General features: G+C 51.5%; 2 protein-coding genes across 6 annotated transcripts in view; one reads left to right on the forward strand and one right to left on the reverse strand.

Moving 5' to 3' along the window:
* The window catches only part of LOC308252953 (general transcription factor II-I repeat domain-containing protein 2), a 583,288-nt gene extending 580,297 nt beyond the window's left edge, over nt 1–2,991 (forward strand). For all 4 annotated transcript variants that reach the window (XM_080677905.1, XM_080677904.1, XM_080677902.1 and 1 more), the window contains exon 16: nt 831–2,991. In XM_080677905.1, coding sequence (XP_080534031.1) covers nt 831–2,434 — 1,604 coding nt within the window. In that variant the 3' untranslated portion in view covers nt 2,435–2,991. The remainder of the gene's footprint in view (nt 1–830) is intronic.
* Nucleotides 2,992–6,449: 3,458 nt separating this feature from the next.
* NCF1 (neutrophil cytosolic factor 1) overlaps nt 6,450–18,208 on the reverse strand; it is a 28,568-nt gene continuing 16,809 nt past the window's right edge. Inside the window, exons 3-12 of one of the 2 annotated variants that reach the window (XM_080681041.1) lie at nt 14,713–14,793; nt 13,652–13,727; nt 13,338–13,503; nt 12,290–12,351; nt 10,915–11,037; nt 10,377–10,484; nt 9,430–9,547; nt 8,017–8,124; nt 7,331–7,476; nt 6,450–7,203 (exon numbers count right to left, since the gene is read on the reverse strand). In XM_080681041.1, coding sequence (XP_080537167.1) covers nt 7,091–7,203; nt 7,331–7,476; nt 8,017–8,124; nt 9,430–9,547; nt 10,377–10,484; nt 10,915–11,037; nt 12,290–12,351; nt 13,338–13,503; nt 13,652–13,727; nt 14,713–14,793 — 1,101 coding nt within the window. In that variant the 3' untranslated portion in view covers nt 6,450–7,090. The remainder of the gene's footprint in view (nt 7,204–7,330; nt 7,477–8,016; nt 8,125–9,429; nt 9,548–10,376; nt 10,485–10,914; nt 11,038–12,289; nt 12,352–13,337; nt 13,504–13,651; nt 13,728–14,712; nt 14,794–18,208) is intronic. The other variant, XM_080681042.1, reaches the window with a different exon arrangement.

An 18,208-nucleotide genomic window follows, 5' to 3' on the forward strand; every position in this document is an offset into this window, starting at 1 on the left:
GGCAGGCCGGCCAGCCGACCATGTCCCCTCCCCCTGGCCAGGCTGGCTGGACCCCACCCATGCACAAATTCATGCACCAGGCCTCTAATATATTTATACTGAATGACCAGATTATTATGTGTTCAGAGATCATAATAATCTGGCCACTCAGTGTATATATTTTTTTAATTTGCTGTAAAGTTCAAGCTTTTAATTTGCTATTGAAAATCTACCAAAAGTGAGTTTTTATGACTGTTCTTTCGAAGTAAAGCTTACCTGCATCATGGCCAGGTTCTTTCCATTTAAAACAAGTTAAGTTCTGTGCGGTTCTCTGGCCATCACCTGTGTCTTTGTGACGCCCAGCAGGTGAATCAGACACCTTCTATGCTTGTTCCCTTCTCTGATTATAAAATTCTCTTGAGAATCAAAAGAAAAAACATGTTAAATGCAAACGTACTTTCAAATCATTCCTGTTTAAACCAGATGTGGCAAACAGCTGCTTGCTGAACTTCACCAGGATGTCTTTTGTTTGGCTCATATACCTTTTAAAAATGGTAATCTGTCACTATTAAAAAGCCTGGGACTTTTTCATGAAAACCGATTTCTAGATTTTCTCTAGAAATCTGAAGGTCTGGCCTCAGAGGTCCATTTCCCTCTGGCAGCCCTTTGCTGGGGCTGAGTGTCCACCGTCCCTGGCTGCAGGGGTGGGTTACTCTCCAGTTAACCACACCCCCTACCCGCTTTCTCTGTTCCGCTTATTATCATGCTTTTGCTGCTGCTTTTCTAATAGCAGAGTTAAAAGAAAGTGAAATATTTCTTTATTTCTTTATTCTCTATGTCTTTACCAAAAGTGGGAAAAAGAAAGATAGACCTAGAGGGCCGCGTATTTCAAGAAAAGTGGGAGAGAGCGTATTTCTTCGTGGAAGTGCAGAATATTCCTACGTGTTTAATATGCAAACAGAGCATGTCTGTGTCAAAAGAATACAACCTTCGACGCCATTATCAGACCAACCACAGTAAGCACTATGACCAGTATACTGAGAAGATGCGCGATGAGAAGCTTCATGAGTTAAAAAAAGGCCTCAGAAAGTATCTCTTAGGGTCATCAGAAATTGTGTGTCCTGAGCAAAAAGAATTGTTTGCAAATGTGAGTCCAAACGACAACGCCGCTGTGCAGCCTGCAGAAGATGTGACTGGGAACTTATGGGAGAAGTTACGTGAAAAAATCAGATCATTTGTGGCATACTCGATTGCGATCGATGAGATCACAGATATTAATAACATCACCCAGTTGGCCATATTCATTCGTGGTGTTGATGAGAATTTTGATGTGTCGGAAGAACTTTTGGATACAGTGCCCATGACAGGTACAAAATCAGGAAATGAAATATTTTTGCGTGTTGAGAAAAGCCTTAAAAAGTTTAATATCAACTGGTCAAAATTAGTAAGCGTGGCCTCAACGGGCACCCCTGCCATGGTTGATGCGAACAATGGACTTGTTACAAAACTGAAGTCCAAGGTGGCCACGGTTTGCAAGGGCTCGGATCTGAAGTCCGTTTGCTGCATTATTCACCCAGAATCACTCTGCGCTCAGAGGTTAAAGATGGACCACGTCATGAATGTGGTAGTGAACTCTGTGAACTGGATATGCTCCCGTGGCCTGAACCACAGCGAGTTCACAACTTTGCTTTACGAACTGGACTGCCAGTATGGCAGCCTGCTCTACTACACGGAGATTAAGTGGCTCAGTCGAGGGCTGGTGCTGAAGAGGTTTTTTGAATCGTTGGAAGAAATTGATTCCTTCATGTCATCCAGAGGAAAGCCCCTGCCTCAACTGAGCTCTCAAGACTGGGTCAGAGACTTGGCCTTCTTGGTCGATATGACAATGCATCTGAACACTTTGAGCATCTCTCTCCAAGGCCATTCACAAATCGTTACGCAAATGTACGACCTGATTCGGGCGTTTCTGGCAAAACTGTGCCTTTGGGAAACTCATTTGGCAAGGAATAATCTGGCCCACTTTCCCACCCTGAAATCAGTTTCCAGAAATGAAAGTGACAGCCTGAACTACATTCCCAAAATTGTGGAATTAAAGACCGAATTCCAGAAAAGATTGTCTGACTTCAAACTCTACGAAAGCGAACTGACCCTGTTCAGCTCCCCTTTCTCCGTGAAGATCGAGAGCATCCACGAAGCCCTACAGATGGAGGTGATTGAGCTGCAGTGCAATATGGTGCTGAAAACCAAGTATGACAAGGTGGGGATCCCCGAGTTCTATAAGCACCTCTGGAGTAGCTACCCGAGATATAAAAGCCACTGTGCAAAGATTCTCTCCATGTTTGGGAGTACTTACATTTGTGAACAGCTGTTTTCCATTATGAAACTGAGCAAAACGAAATACAGCTCGGAGTTAAAGGACTCCCAGTGGGACTCAGTCCTCCACATCTCGACATGAAGAGCATGCTCCCGGCAATGCCCCATGGGGTATAGAATACAATCCTCTAGACCCAAGGGATTTTGAGATGGGGAAATGAGTTAGTAAATGTTTCTGTTTTTCTGTGTGTGTTTTTTTCACTATGACTCACAAATATAATTTGCAGTAGCATACCTGTTTTTATGACATTTTTGCTTCACTATAGTCCAGTAAAAATCGAGAAAGTTTTCTTGTATTTCTAATTGATTTTTCTTATGCCTGGCCCTTGTCACTTATTCCCATACTTGCTTGACTCCTGTAGGCATTGGTGCTGGCATCTCCAGGTTCAAATCAGTCAGCAGAGACCAGAGGGAGATAGACAGATGTGTGTATTCATTGAGGGGCATGTATGCACACACATTTATCACACACACACCCCTTTTGAATGGTGTCCCTTGTGGCCTAACATGATTCCAAGTTTAAGCAGAGTTGGTTGGAGACGTAGTATTACTGTGTTATCAGCCTCTGCCTCCACATGAACCCAGAAAGTGAGGGTTTAAAATGGAAAACCCCAAAACAAATATTTACCTTGAAAAGGCAAAAAAAAAAAAATAAAAAAATGGAGGTTTGAAGGTTGTCTCTTTTTTCAATGTTATTTTGAAATAATTCAAAATTATAGAAAAGTTGCAGAAATGAAAATAGTATGAAGAACATTTATATGCCTTTTAGCCAGATTCTCATATTGCAACATTTTACCCCATGTTTTATTATTTGTTTGCTTTTTCTCCCTCTCTCTCTTTTATGTGTGTACAACATTACCTATAAGTGTATAAATGAATGAGTATATAACATGTATGTAAACATATGTGCATAATTTTTTTCTGAACTATTTGAAGGCAAGTTGTACACATCATTTACCCCTACATACTTTATGGAGTATTTTCTAAGAATAGGGATATTCTCTTAACATTACCAGGATTTAGTTACCAACTTCCATAAACCAAATATTGATGCAATACTTTCACCCAGTTTACCATTCATACTCCAATTTTGTCAGTTGACTCAAGATGTCTTTTTTTTTAAAAAAAAGAGTAATGTGTATTTTTGTTGTTTTTTAAACGTTTTTATTGATTTCAGAGAGGAAGGGAGAGGGAGAGAGAGATAGAAACATCAATGATGAAGAGAATCATTGATCATCTACATCCTCCACCCCCCCACACCCCACTGGGGATCAAGCCCACAACCCAGGCATGTGCCCTTGACCAGAATTGAACCTGGGACCTTTCATTTCACAGGCCGATGCTCTATCCACTGAGCCAATCCAGCTAGGGCCAAGATGTCCCCTGGAGGGTTGTCATTTGAGAGCATATATATACCTGTGTTCTTAGTCTCTATTCATCATTGGAATTAGGGACCCAAAATTGTGAATACTTTCCAGGTTGGAGGAATTAACCTGACTAAAATGCAGAAAGGCTGAGGATCCTGCCCTGGTTACCCACTCAGGAAGCCATGGAGAGAAGGCTTTAATACGAGTGAAGGGAGGCTTCAGGAGGGGGGAGACCAGCCTCCAGGTGGTGGCCTGCTCAAGGCACCCAGCCCAGCTGGAGCCTGATGCATGTCCTCATTCACAGCGGAAATGACCCAATCTGGCAGTTCCTGTCACTGGAAGGTTGGCTGCAGGCACAGTTGGGTCCCGCTAGCTCAGAGGCTCACTTCCTGGGGAAGAGATGCAGGATACACTGATTTACAGAAGAGCGGGGTGGAGGGGGACCAGCTCCTGGTGCACCTACGCAGGTGTGGATCCCTGCATCAACCAGACCTGCCTGAGACCTAACATGATAGTGTTCACAGACTATCTGAGATTTGTGATCTTGGGTAGTCTTCAAACAACGCAGGATGGCCGGCAGGAACAGCTCAGCCTCCTCAATTTATAGACGGGCAGCTGAGGCTCCGCCCCAGACCACACATCCAGTAGAGGAGTCTTCAAGATTCAAACCCAGGTCTGTGTGACTCCAAAGTCCATGGTTTGTTTGTTTGTTTGTTTGTTTTCCCTTTTCTGAGTGGCCACTGTGCCTGACCCTGTGTGCAGCCTCAGCTCATCTGCTTGTGTGTGGCTCCCTGGGGCTAGCCCATCGGTGACAGGGAAGGGACAGCAGGGTTCAGCCTGACTGCCTTCTGTTGACTGGACTGTTCATGGGGAGCTTTGAATCAACTCCTAAGATCCCTGGATTCCTTCTTTACTCTGCAGTGTGTGTGGGGACCAGGGTGGCTTGACCAACGGTCACTCACAGGACTGGGGAAATGACTGAAGGAGTGGGCTGGTTTCAGCAGTCCTGGTGAGGCGGTATCTATAAATGGGAACACGCTGGAGTGCTGTGGTCACAGAGATAGGGAAGGACCCAGCCCAGGAGCGGGGGCCTGGAACTGGTGGGTCCCTCTGAGCTCTCGGGGTGAAGGAGCCCTGCATCTGCCCCAAGGCCCTGTATTTCCATCCAGGGTGAGCAGAGGAAAGAGCTGCTTACTCCTCCAACCCAGGAAACACAAGTGGGGGGCTGCGGGGAGGGGGCTCTGGAAGTTGTCCCACATCACACTCCCTCCTCTGAGCATCACTCAACCACGGCACCGCCCACCAGGACTGACACACAGGTCATGAGCTCTGCAGAGTCCCGTAGGGCTTTGGAATCAGAAAAAGGAAAGCCTGCCTCCACCTCCCACCTCTGCCACCTTCTTGCCCAATTACCTTAAACAAATCACCCACATTTTCCGAGCCTTGGTTTCCTCATCCGTAAAGTACCTACCTGACAGAGTTGTTCTTAGAACTAGACACAATGTAAAGAGCTCAGCACTCTGCTTGGACTCAAGAAAACTGGCTGCACAGACAGTGCAGGCTAACTCAGACCCTGGCGCCTACCTCACGCCCCACTGGCAGCTTCTAGTCAGCTTTCCCATGATGGCAGAGGCCTGCGGGGTTGCCCTCCTGACCTTGGGCACACCCACCACACTAGCATGTGTCTGTGGGGCCAGCACAACACCAACTTGAGGGAAACGGAAATACAGAAAAATGTGGGGGAAAGGGCTTTACCTTGGGGGAAAAAAAAAGAGAGAAAGAAACTGCTCTGGCTGATGTTGCTCAGTGGTTACAGCATCTCCCTCAAACCAAAGGGTCATGGGTTTGATTCCTGGTCAAAGGCACATACCTGGGTTGCAGGTTCGATCCCTGCCCAGGTCAGAGCGCATACAAGAGGCAACCAATCGATGTTTCTCTCTCTCTCTGCTCTTGCTCTCACTCTCACACTCTTCCCCTTCCTCCCTTCCTTCCACCCACTCTAAAAATCAATGGAAAAAATATTGTAGGGTGAGGATTAACCAAAGGAAAAACAATGAAACTAAAAATTATGAAAATAAATATTTTGCCTTATACTGTATTTAATTTTTTTAAGTTATAATTGCACTGAACAAGCTAAAAGGTTGGGGTTGCCTGTGGTTAATTGTTCCACAGCTTTGTATGATAATCCTTGATCCTGGACTTTTTCAGCAAACAAGGGTCTGCAAAAAGCAAATGGAGTTAAGGGCCCAATGGTTTTCTCAAGGCCTCTCTCCATCGTTTGATAGTCAATTATTCTCTTTTGAAGCACCTATCCCCTTGCTAATATTTTCTGATCTCTAAGGGTAGCAGCCTTGCCTAACCTCAGGTAGCCACTCCCCCACAGGTGCAGCTTTTCATGCTACCCATGGCCTTCATGACAAGCTGCATGAAAAAAATTGGACAGGGCTGTGACCTCTACTGGGGGGGTGTGGGGAAAGTTGCAGAAGCCGAGGTCTGGTTGCATACTGCCCTGGCCTTGGCCAAGATCTGTAAGATTTGCAGCTCCAATGTGCACCTTAGAGTCTTTGCATTTTGGGAAAGACCCACCAGCAAAGCCTTTGAGGCCATGGGCTAACAATAATGCTAGGGTAAGTGGCTAGGACCTGTTCATCTTAGTATTTGCTAACTGAGCAGGTCCTCAGTGAAGAATCGGAGGTGCCTCCTCCCTACACCTAAATTGCAAGTTTTTTTAAAAATATATTTTATTGATTTTTTTACAGAGAGGAAGGGAGAGGGATAGAGAGTTAGAAACATCGATCAGCTGCCTCCTGCACACCCCCCACTGGGTATGTGCCCGCAACCACGGTACATGCCCTTGAATGGAACCTGGGACCCTTGAGTTCGCAGGCTGACTGAGCCAAACCGGTTAGGGCCTAAATTGCAAATTTTTTGTCAACTAAGGTGCACACACAAAGTCACTCACTACGTACTGTGTCCAGCCCTTCTTCGGGACTGGTCTGTAGTGGAGCCAGAGTTCTAGCAAACGGCTGACCAAACAAAGGCCAGCAGGAACCAGGAGTTCCCTTTGCATTTGGCCTTGTGCAAACTTGATCTTGGCCAAGGCCAGGGCAGTATGCAACTGGACCGCAGCTTCTGCAACTTCCCCCGCAATCCCCCAGCAGAGGTCACACCCCTGTCCGATTCTAGCCCAGCACCCCCTCGAGTCTCTGCGGAGCCACTCTCCACTCTAAGCAACATTTATTGAGGGTGGCAGAGAGCTAGGTGGGGCGGGGCCCGGAGTGCCTTAGGTAACCAGACCTCAGGCTCTAATCACATATATACGGGGATCCCGGCGGAGGGGACAGAGCGCCATCGAGGGGTGGTGCCCGGCCTCAAACGGGGGACGCCAGCTTCCGCTTCGTGCTCTCGCTGCAGCGGTGCAGGATGAGATCTGCGCTGGGCCGCGGGGGCACCGCCGGCTGCGGCTTCGGGTGGTCGATCTCCTCTGTTGACAGAGGGCGCGGCTGGGTAAGAGGCCCGCCTCCGGCCCTGACCCTCCCCCCCCCCAGTCCCCGCCCCCTGCCCGCCTGCAAGCATCCTCGGGCCCCGCCCCGGCGTCGGCGGGCACTCACTCAGAGGGCTCCCTGCGCTCTGCGGCCCGGGCCGCCCCTGGCGGCGGCGCTGCTGCAAAAAGCGGACGCTGTTGCGCCGATAGGTGTCCTGGCTGACGCGCTTTCGAGACCGCTGGTGGATGCTCTGTGCATTGCGGATGGACGACCTGGGCCCGGCGGGACGGGAACGTAGGTCATCGCCCGCCCCGGCATCCCCGCCGCCCGGGATCGGCCGCGTCTCTGCCCGCGGGGACTCGCCTGGCCACCCTGGGGTCAAACGATTGGCCCGAGGAAGTGGGGGGTGGGAGGGGCAGGTGGGGAAGGGGAGGTCCGGCGCGGACCCTTGCGGTGCCTCAGAGCCCAGGTCCATTTCCCACGCCCCTCACCAGCCTTCAGCCGGCCCTCTCCCCTGGAAGCCCTCCGGACTGCCACAGCCGTCACGGACCATCCCCAAAGACTCTAGACATCAATGCCTTTACCCCTACCTCACACCCCTTCTTTCCCACGCCCCAGTGCCAGCGCCACGGAGTAGGGCGGGGCGGGGCATGTCCAGACTCTCGACTGGGTGAGGGTGCTGCCTTCCCCGCCAGGCTCGGAACCCCTACCCTGTCTCCCCTGCTCCAGTCCTGCCAATCCAAGGCCGACAGAGGGAACCGGTGGAACACCCTCCTGAGCCCCGCCCAGTCCCCCGAGCCCAAAGGACTCACCTGCGGGGCGGCGCCCCTCGGCTCTTGATCTGGCGTTGGGCCTGAACTATGTCCTGCCCCGCCTTCTGCAGGTAAATGGCCGGGAAGTAGCCCGTGGCGTCTTCTTTCCTGCAAGAGATAGAAGTCCAGTCAGTGGGAAGATTGAGGCTCCCTCTAAACGTTGGGTTCAAGGCAGCTGGGAGGTTGCAAATACCCGGCTGGCTAACACCAGACCCTGCCCCTCTGGGCCTCAGTTTGCTCATCTGTGCAGCACAGGCCCTCCGGGTTGAGACGTTGGGAGGGGGAGAAAATTAGCAGATCTAGATCTTTCCAGGGATACGTGTTTGCTATAAAACATCTGCAATATTGCATATGTCAATTTTTCTTTTCTGGTGATCGCCTGTGTGTACTAAGAAACCTTTGCCCAACTCCACTCTTCAAGTTCTCCTATGCTTTCCTCCAAAAGCTTTTTAGTTTTGGGTTTTTGAACTTTGTAAAACCTGTGGTCCATCCTAAATAAATGTGTATGGTGTGAGGTAGGGTTCTAGGTTTGTTTGTTTCCATATGGATATCCAGTTGTTCCAGCACCATTTGTTGGGTAGATTTCCCCCCTATCCTCACTATTATATTAGGAGGGGGAGGGGATAAACTTTACATAATACAAACTTCACTCAGTAAAACTGATTTTTCTTGGATGGTAAATCCAGGGGTGTGTGATATGGGGTTAACTAAGTGTGGATCTAAAAGGTTGGGAAACCCTGTCTTGCGTGGGTGGAGGTGGAAGAGGGTATAGGGGGGATAAATGGTGATGGGGGAAAAATAAAAATAATAAAATCAAGAAAAAAGAAAAAGAAACCCTGTCTCAAAGCCTCCAGCCCAGGACCATGCTGAAGATGGGTGTTGTGGCCACAAGTTTGCTGAGTCATGGGCTGGCCCTGTGACCCAAGGCTCTGAAAGCTTGTCAAGGACCTGGGGAGGCCCAGTGGCTCCAGGGAGATGTCTCTGCTTCCCCAAGAACTGGGCGGGAGGGGAGGAGGTGAAGGGAGGGGGGACAGAGGGAGGAATTAGTGTGGAATTGCAGGGAAAGATTTAAAAATAAAAGGGTTGACAGGTCTATTCTACCAATTATCAAACATAATGATTAATACAAAAATTAGTTGTGTTGCTGTAGAAGGGATAATAGATGGACTGGTCAAGGGAAGTGACCCCAAGTCACAAAGGAAAAATGTGCCCACTCTGACGAAGACACTGAACCCAAGAGACAAGTAGGGTGGGACTTTCATTCATCGGCTCCCATAATGGAAACTGAGCCCAGAGAGGCGCAGTAGCTTATCCAGTGCCACACAGCTGAGTCAACCCAAGTCCACCCTGAGCCCAAACAGACCCTGCCCCAGGCCAGGGCTGGTGAAGTGGGAGGGAGGGGTACTCTCCTACCTGATGACCCACCAACCGTCCAAGAGCTTATGAATGACCTCAATGGTTTCGCCCTCCTGGAGGGATATCTCGTCCTCCATTACAGCAGTGTAGGCTTTGATGGTGACGTAGGGCTCCCCTGGTCCACAGTGAGGGGGAGGGGCGTGGTGTGAGGATCTGCCCTGCACAGGACTCATCACCCCTCCTCTCCTCTCTGAGCCTGGGGCTTCCTCCAGCTGGTCCTTCTTGGTCTCCTGCAGGCTCCTCCCAGCCCCTGTGGGGCATCCTGGAGTTCTGCCCTCTCTACCCTCTCGACCCACCGCTATCCACACCAGGGGCCAGGAGCTCCCACAATTTCAGAGCCCTGGTCAGGCACGCACACAGAGTGGATCTGCCGAAAGTGCGGGACTGCAGCGCCGCCTACAGGGCACCTGAGCCACTCAACTCCCGCCAGCTGTAGGCATGTGGGGCTGCAGGCCCGCATACACACCTTTTCCAGTTTTAACAAGGAAGCATAAATCCACATAAAATTGTGACATCTCTCTGTTTTAAAATATGGGCAACCAATTCTAACTGTTGACAACCTCCACAAGGGCGCCAAACAGCCCAGGAGCTGCCAATTTTCCCTTCCAGTCATCATGATACCCCCTCCTCCAGGAAGCCCTCTTTCCTTAGCCTCAGCTCTGCTCACCATTCAGCTTCCCATTGGACCTGGCCCTAGCCAACTGCCACCCAGAATCCCAGGCTGACCTCATCACCCCCCACCTCTATTCTTCCTCCTGGTTCCCTGCCCTGACCACCTCCTACCAGAACCCCCAAGCCAAACTGTGGCGTCTCAGCCCTGACTCCCCCTCTGCCCAGCCCCCATTATATCCAGCCCCAAAGGAGTCACTTCTGGCTTCTCAATATCCCCATGCCCCTCCCACCCCTTCCTCCCACACCCTGTGGCCATGGAGGACAGGGGGCACCTGCGTAGTTGGGCTCTGGGTCCTCTGCCTCATCAGGGCTGTCCAGGGGCTCCAAGTAGGAGGCTGGGACCCAGCCTCGCTTTGTCTTCATTTGGCAGAACCACCAGCCTGTGCCCGGGGTGTGAGGCAATAAGTCAGGTTGGGCCTGGCAGCCTCCCTCAGCCATCGGGGTGGTGAGGACACTTGGACAGACACACAAACATCCAACACTCGGATTCAGAAATGTCACCTTCGCCACACCCCACACCAAAATCACCCCCCACACACACAGGGTCACAGAATCACAGCGTGGAGCCCACTCACACACATGATGAGGAGATGGCCTGCCCCCCGGGATATGACCCTCAGAGATGCACAGTGAAGCCTGCATATGTGCACGCTCAGAGGAGGGTGACCCGCAGCGTGGGGAGGACAGTCAGGGCCCCAGGGCCAGGGGGGAGGAGCCCGAGGCTGCCTGGAGGGCAGAGCCTTGGCGGGGGGCTCGTGGCCACAGGCCCAAGCAGCGGGGGAGGGGGCCCAGGCAGGACAGGAGGCTGACCGCTCTCGCCCTTCTCCACGACGTCCACCACGTCGCCCATGGCCAGAGCCATCTCGGAGCCCGAGCTCTTCTCGTAGTCGGCGATGGCCCGGTATGTCTGCAGGATGATGGGGCCAGTGATATCTGGGCAGAGGGAGGGCAGGGTGAGTGGATGTTGTGGGCGTGAGCTGCCTCCTCCTGGCTCTCCCTGGGGTCCCCAGTGGGGGCTGCCAGAACTGGCACTGGCGGCCTATCCCCACCCAGCTCCAGGCATTCCACAGGTGGAGGCGCCCTCCAGGCTGGAAAGCAGCAGAGATGAGCTTTGCAGCCCTGCATTTAGTGAGCACCTAGTGTGTTCCAGACACTAGTCACACTACATGTCCCTTTCTCATTTGGTTAGCCAGCAGTCCTCCTCAACTTCAACTGCACACACATCGCCCAGGGGTCACGTGGAATGAGTTTCTGATTCCATAGCTCTGGGGCGAGACCAGAGAGTGCATTTTCAACCAGCCCCAGGTGCTGCTTCTGCTGCTGCCGTTATGGGCTGAACTGTGCACACGCACACACACACCACAGTTCATACAATGAAGCCCTAACCCCAGTACTCTAGAATCTGAGTGTATTTGGAGATAGAGCCTTTAAGGAGGTGATTAAGGTTAAATGAGGTCATCAAGGTGGGGCCCTGACCCAGCAGGACTGGTGTCCTTATAAAAAGAGGAAGAGCCCTAACCGGTTTGGCTCAGTGGATAGAGCGACGGCCTGCGGACTGAAGGGTCCCGGGTTCAATTCCGGTCAAGGGCATGCACCTTGGTTTCGGGCACATCCCCAGTGGGGGGTGTGCAGGAGGCAGGATCGATGTTTCTCTCTCATCGATGTTTCTAACTCTCTATCCCTCTCCCTTCCTCTCTGTAAAAAATTAATAAAATATCTTTAAAAAAAATAAAAAAAGAGGAAGAGATACCAGGGATGTATGTGCACAAAGGAAAGGCCATGTGAGGACACAGCAAGGAGGCAGCCGTCTGCAAGCCCAGGAGAGCGGCCTCAGCAGAAACCAACCCTCACACCGTGATCTCAGACTTCCAGCCTCCAGAACTGTGAGAAATAAATGCAAGCTGCCCAGCCTGTGGTGCTGTTACAGCAGCCAGAGCTGGCTGAGGTACTCTGTGTCACCCCTGAAGGCCACCTTTGCCCTCAAACCTGTTCCTTCATTCAGCCACAACCTCCCCCAGCAAGGGCTCCCTTCGCTATCCAGTGAACCCCAAGATCCCATAGTGAGGCCACCAACACCCTTCACAACTGCTCTCGCTGCTCTCTTCCCTGCGCACCCTGAGCCCGGCTCCCTGGTCATGTCAGCGGTGCCCTTAGGGTGCCCTGCCCCGGCCCCCGGCCCCCTCACCGGCAGCGGCAGCGTTAGTCTTGCCATCCTTAGGCATCAGGTAGGTCTCCGGCTTTTTCGCCCTGCAGTGGGGGACAGTGCGGGGGACAGTGCGGGTTAGACTCGGCTTCCCGCGGGGAACAGGGCCGCTGCTGAGAGAAGGTGGCGACTGGACTGGCAAGGAAAGGGCGTTGGGGATAATGGGGCTGTTCCTCCAGCCTGAAGCGAGGACCCCAAGGAGAAGGCGCCAACTGTCAAAGACAGAGAGGGCCTCCTCCCCAGTGAATAGTGAGGCCCTGGCTCTGGGAAAGACTGCTGTGGGCTCCTGGACCAGCTCCCTTCTGGAGCCTGGAGAGCAGCCGATGGGAAGGGCTCCTTCCCCAGCCGCTGGAGCAGCCCTTCCCGGCAGCAGGGGTGAGTTTAGGGGTCGGTAAGCTCCGGCTGGAGTGACGGTCTTTGGCAGCCCTGTCCTCCCTCCAGTCTCCCCCACACTCAGTGACCGGAGAGGGACAGAGAGGGGGGCCTTCCAGCCTGTTCCCTGAGATCCCACTCAGCCTCAGGTGCTTCCAGGCAGGGCCCTGAGGACAGGAGACCCCTGGGGCAGGGCTGCCAGAGAATGAGCTGACAAAAGGGAGCCAGGGGCCGGAGACCTGTTCAGCAATTCACAGAGGCCATGGACCCACAACCTCTCACACTTCACCGTCTGTGAGAGCTCTCCGCAGCACCCGGGACTACATTTGGCCCTCACTGCCCCATCACACATGGGTAAACTGTTTTTCAGAAGGCTTTTGGACACCCCTCTCCCCCCGCGTGCCTCCTGCAGCCTTAATGCTCAGAGGGGTCCAAGTGGGGACTTGGAAAGGATGCTCAGTGGTTGCAGGTCACACGGGCCAGGGCTGGAATTTTGCCTCCTTCTTTTTCTGGCTGTGTGACTTCGGGCAAGTCAATGCCCCTCTCCGAGCTTCAGTCTCCTAACCTGTAACCTGGGGGAAGTCCCACCCCTGCTAGGGTGGGTTACCACCCCATTTCCTCTCCCACCTGCCTCGGAACAGGAAAGGGGGCCACTCACTGGCTGTTGGTGGGGAGCTTGAGGTCGTCGGGGCGCACCTTGAAGAAGTCAAGGAGGTGTGGGCACCGGGAGATCTTGACCGGCAGGCCCATGAGTGCACTGCAGTACTCGGTGAGCGTGCCCTGGCGGCTCTCGGCTGCCCGTTGCCCGTCAAACCATCTCGGTGCTGAGCGGATCCGGGAGGGGCACCAGAGAAGCAGTGAGCACATTCTCGAGGTTAAGTCCAAGCAGGGGTAAGGGCAGAGGGGGCAGCTTGGAGGGCATGTGAGGGGAGCCAGGACAGATGACCCCACTCAGGGGACTCAGCCCCTCACCTGGCAGATGGGGGATGATCCTGCTCTCTGGGTTGATGTCCCCCGCCTCAATAGGAAACATTTCCTTTAAGGTTTTCTAGACAGAAAAGAAAACGTGAAGGGATATTTTTCCATTACAACAGTGTAAAAGCACAACATTGGAAACGACCTAAATACCCTTCTAATCGCTCTGGCTACAAACTTCTGGTGGCGACCTTGATTCCTCTCTTTCTCTCCCAGCTCACAGCCAGCCACCAGCAGATCCTTTTGGTTCTACTGCAAACATCTATCTGGAATCTGACCCTTCTCACTACCCACACTGCCACCGCCCTGCTCCGGGCTTCCACCAGCCCTGGATTTTACGAACTTCTTATGTCTCTTTCCCCTTCCACCCTTGAGGGATCCTCTTAAAACCTACGGGATCCTCTGAACCCAGCACCCAGAGGGATCCTCTTAAAACCTAAGTTGGATCCTGTCCCTGCTCTGCTCAGAACGCTACCCGCCTCTCAGCTCCCTCAGAGTGCAAGCCAAAGGCCTCATGTTGGTCTACTAGGCCCTGCTAGACCTGGCCCTGCCCACCGCACTCACCCCTTCTGCCACCTCTCTCCCCCTGGTTCACTGTGCTCCTGCCAACCTTGAATACTCCAGGCCCCCTCCTGCCCCAGGGCCTTTGCACTTGCTATTCCCACTCTCACCCTACATATATCAAGTAGGTCCCTAAAGAACACTCTCTTGAGTTCGTGTGGAATGGGTACAGAGTTTCTCTGTGGGAAGATGAAGACATGTTGGAAATGGATGGCCATGATCAGCATATGATATTGTGAATATACTTAATGCCACTGAGCTGTACTTAAAATGGTTAAAATTGTAAATTTATGTTGTGCATATTTTACCACAATAAAAATATATTAAATAAAATGTTCCTTAAAGTTTAAGAAATGCCCCCTTAACTGTGGGCTGGTGGGGACAGACTCCGGGCACCTCAGCTCCCAGCCAGCCCCTGGGTCTCTCTCCTCCCCAAGAGGCAGAGCTGGGACTGGGTGTGCTGTCCCTCCCTGACCCCCTGACCACCAGGCACTCACATGGAACTCATAGATCTCGGTGAACCGCCGGTAGACCACCTTTTCGGACAGGTCCTGCCACTTCACCAGGAACATGTACACCTGGGGGTGGGAGGATGGCATTCAGCTTCTAAGGAGGCCTCGCCATGCAGCTGGGCAGCCCCCACCCCCAAGTGAAGCCTGAAGGACTGGGGATCGAGTGCTCTGTGAGGCAACGTGACCATAGAAAAGACACCGAATTCATGGACCCCAGAGCTGCCCTCTCCAGTTTCAGGACCCAGGACAAGATGATCGCCTCTCTCAGATTTCTCACCTGTCATTGGAGATAAAAGTAGGACCTCACCATAGGGCTGGTATGAGAGAGTTTCAGGAGATAAGATACAGAAAGCGCTGAGCTCAAACAATACAAGAACCCAGTAAGGTATTGTATTGTTCCATGTATATCAAATATCCAGAATAGACAAGTCCATAAAGACAGAAAGTAGATTAGTGGTTGCCGGGTACGGGGGAAACAGGGATGAAGAATAACCACTAGCAGGTATAGGCTTTTTTTGGGGGGGGTTGATGAAAATCTTCTAGAATTGATTAGTGCAATGATTGTGCAACTCTATCCACGTACTAAAAACCATTGAATTGTATACTTTACATAGGTGCACTGTATAGCATGGAAATTATATCTCAATAAAGCCATTATTTAAAAAAAAATTAAGCCTGGCTGCTGTGGCTCAGTGGTTGAGCGTCAACCTATGAACCAGGAGGTCACAATTTCATTCCCTGTCAGGACACATGCCCGGGTTGCAGGCTTGATCCCCCGTGGGAGGTGTGCAGAAGACACCCAATCAATGATTCTCTCTTATTGTTGATGTTTCTATCTCTACCTTCCTCTCTAAAATCAATTAAAGAAATATTTTTTAATGGTGGAGATGGGCCCTGGGCAGTGTTTCTAAGTGGTTAGAGCATTAGCTGGAGCACCAAAGGGTCACAGGTTCAATTACTGGTCAATTACTGGGTTGCAGATTTGATCCGGGCCTGGTCTGGTTGGAGCACATGCGAGAGGCAACCAATTGATGTGTTTCTCTCACATCAATGCTTCTCGCTCTCTCCCTCCCACTCTTCCACTCTCTCTAAAAATCAATGGAGAAGGAGGAGGCAAGATGGCGACTGGCAGGAAGGTAGGGAGGGAGAGTGTGTGAGAGAGTGAGGGAGCGATAGAGGTGTGTGTGGACGTGTGTGGGTGTGTGTGAGAGTAAAATAGGGACAGTTAGACCCTGCAGTTCTTCCAGGGGGCTGCCAATCCGGGCAGTCTTAGACGGCTAAACCCCATGGCCGCTGCAAACACTCCAGGGAGGACACCAGTGGCACAGAGACCATACCATCTTGAAGAACAGAACTGCCTGAGACCAGGATCCTGGCCTCGCCACCACCCAGTCTGGTCTCGGAAGCAAACCAGGACCCTACAGCCACTCTGGTAGAAGACCTGCCACCACAGCTGCAAACCCAGGGACACCAGGACTCCAGGCACCCAGCCGCAGATTTCTGTGAGTCACAAAGCCAATCCCCCTCCCCCACCGCCCCGGCGGCAGTGACATAGAAACTACCAGACCCCAGCCGCACAATAAGGCTTTCTGCACACACAAAGCTGTGGCGACTCTGCCTGACTTTGAGCCTTGGTGTCGGACACGGGAAGTTTGTTTCCTGCGACTAGTCTCCGCGCCCAGGCAGGGAGACTGAGCGGAATTCAAGCCTAGCCACTCATCCCTAGGGAGGTGGTCTTCTGCAACCAGATCCCGCGCCCACGCAGGGCAGGGAGACTGCGCTGAACTTGACTCCGGACTTGCAAACTCGGGGAATTTGTTTCCCGCAACTTATCTCCGTGCCCAGGCAGGAAGGCAGTCCTGAATTTGAGCATAGGAGCACGACCTTGGGGAGATTGTCTTCTGCGACCAGATCCTATGCCCACACAGGGAGACAGCACTGAATTTGAGCCCGGGGGTACAAACCCGGGGAGTTTGTTTCCCATGACCAGACCCTGCACCTTAGCAGAGAGGCTGCGGTAAATTTGAACCTGGATTTGCGGTCTCGGGGAGTTTGTTCCCCATGACCAGACCCTGTGCCCATACAGGAAGACAGCGCTGAATTTGAGCCTGGGTACATGAACACAGGGAGTTTGTTTTCCACAGTGCACACCCGTGTGACCAGACCGCACACCCACACTAAGGGGCAGAGCCACCTGACTTTGATTCAGGGCAAGTGCACACAGAAGACTGTTTACCACAGGGCAGAAGTGGACCTCCTGCCAACACAGTGCGACTGAGCAACCCGGTCTCCCGGGCAGATCAGGGACTCTGAATCTCCACACAAGAGGCAGCATTGACCACCAGTGACTAGACTCCGTTCCTCATTATGTGCGCCTGAGATCCCTGATTCCCAGTACATTCACACTAAGAGCCAGTGACTCCAATTCTTGGCGCATGTGCACACAGGGACCTGATTCTCAATGTGAGGTAGCACCAAGCAACAGAGACTCTGATACTCGATTCTCAGCATGGACACAGGGAGCCTCTGACTCCTGACATGCAATAGGGGACTTCGATTTTTGGCACACACCAGTGGGTTCTGTTTCAACGTGGCGCAGGCAGGGTCCCTGATTCTAGGTGCACACACGAGGTCACACTAAGCGCCTGTGACTCTGACCCAGGGCAAGCGTGGTTCCCACCAACCCATAGCAACTGCACGTCTTGGTATCAGAGCTCTTCAGTGACACTTGGGGGGTGCAAAACTCCCACTGCACATGGTCCAGGCTCCCACAACTCGACATCTGAACCTTCTGGTGATAGCCAGAATGGGGAGACAACGAAGTAAGCCCCAGAGAAAAGAAAAGGAGGAATCGCCAAGTAAGAAAATAAGTGAAACAGAAGCATGCAACATGACAGAAAAAGAATTTAGAGTAATGGTCATATAGTTCATACACTGGATGGACGAGAAAATCAACAACCTATGCAAAAATCAGGAAAAAATGAAAAATGATATAGCTACAATCAAAAACACCATGGAAGGCTTCAACAGTAGACTAGAAGAAGTAGAGGACCGAATCAGTGAGTTAGAAGATCAGGTACAGAAACAAGCCAAATCTGAACAGTACAGAATCACTGTACTAGAGAAAAAATTAAAAAGCAGGAGGAGAGCCTAAGGGAGCTTTGGGACAATGCAAAACAAAATAACATACGTATAATAGGGCTGCCAGAAGGACAAGAAGAGCAGCAAGGATTAGAAAATTTATTTGAAGAAATAATGACAGAAAACTTCCCTGATATGGGGAAGAAAAAAGTTACTCAATTACAAAGAGTCCCAAGCAAGATGAATCCCAAAAGACCCACACCAAGACATGCCATAATTACAATGGCAAATGTTATCAACAAAGAGAGAATATTAGAGGCTACAAGAGAGAGACAGAGAGTTACCTACAAAGGATCCCCCATCAGATTATCAAATGATTTCTCAACAGAAACACATCAAG

Source organism: Plecotus auritus, assembly GCF_963455305.1.
Source record: "Plecotus auritus genome assembly, chromosome: 7".
NCBI classification, from domain to species: Eukaryota; Metazoa; Chordata; class Mammalia; order Chiroptera; family Vespertilionidae; genus Plecotus; species Plecotus auritus.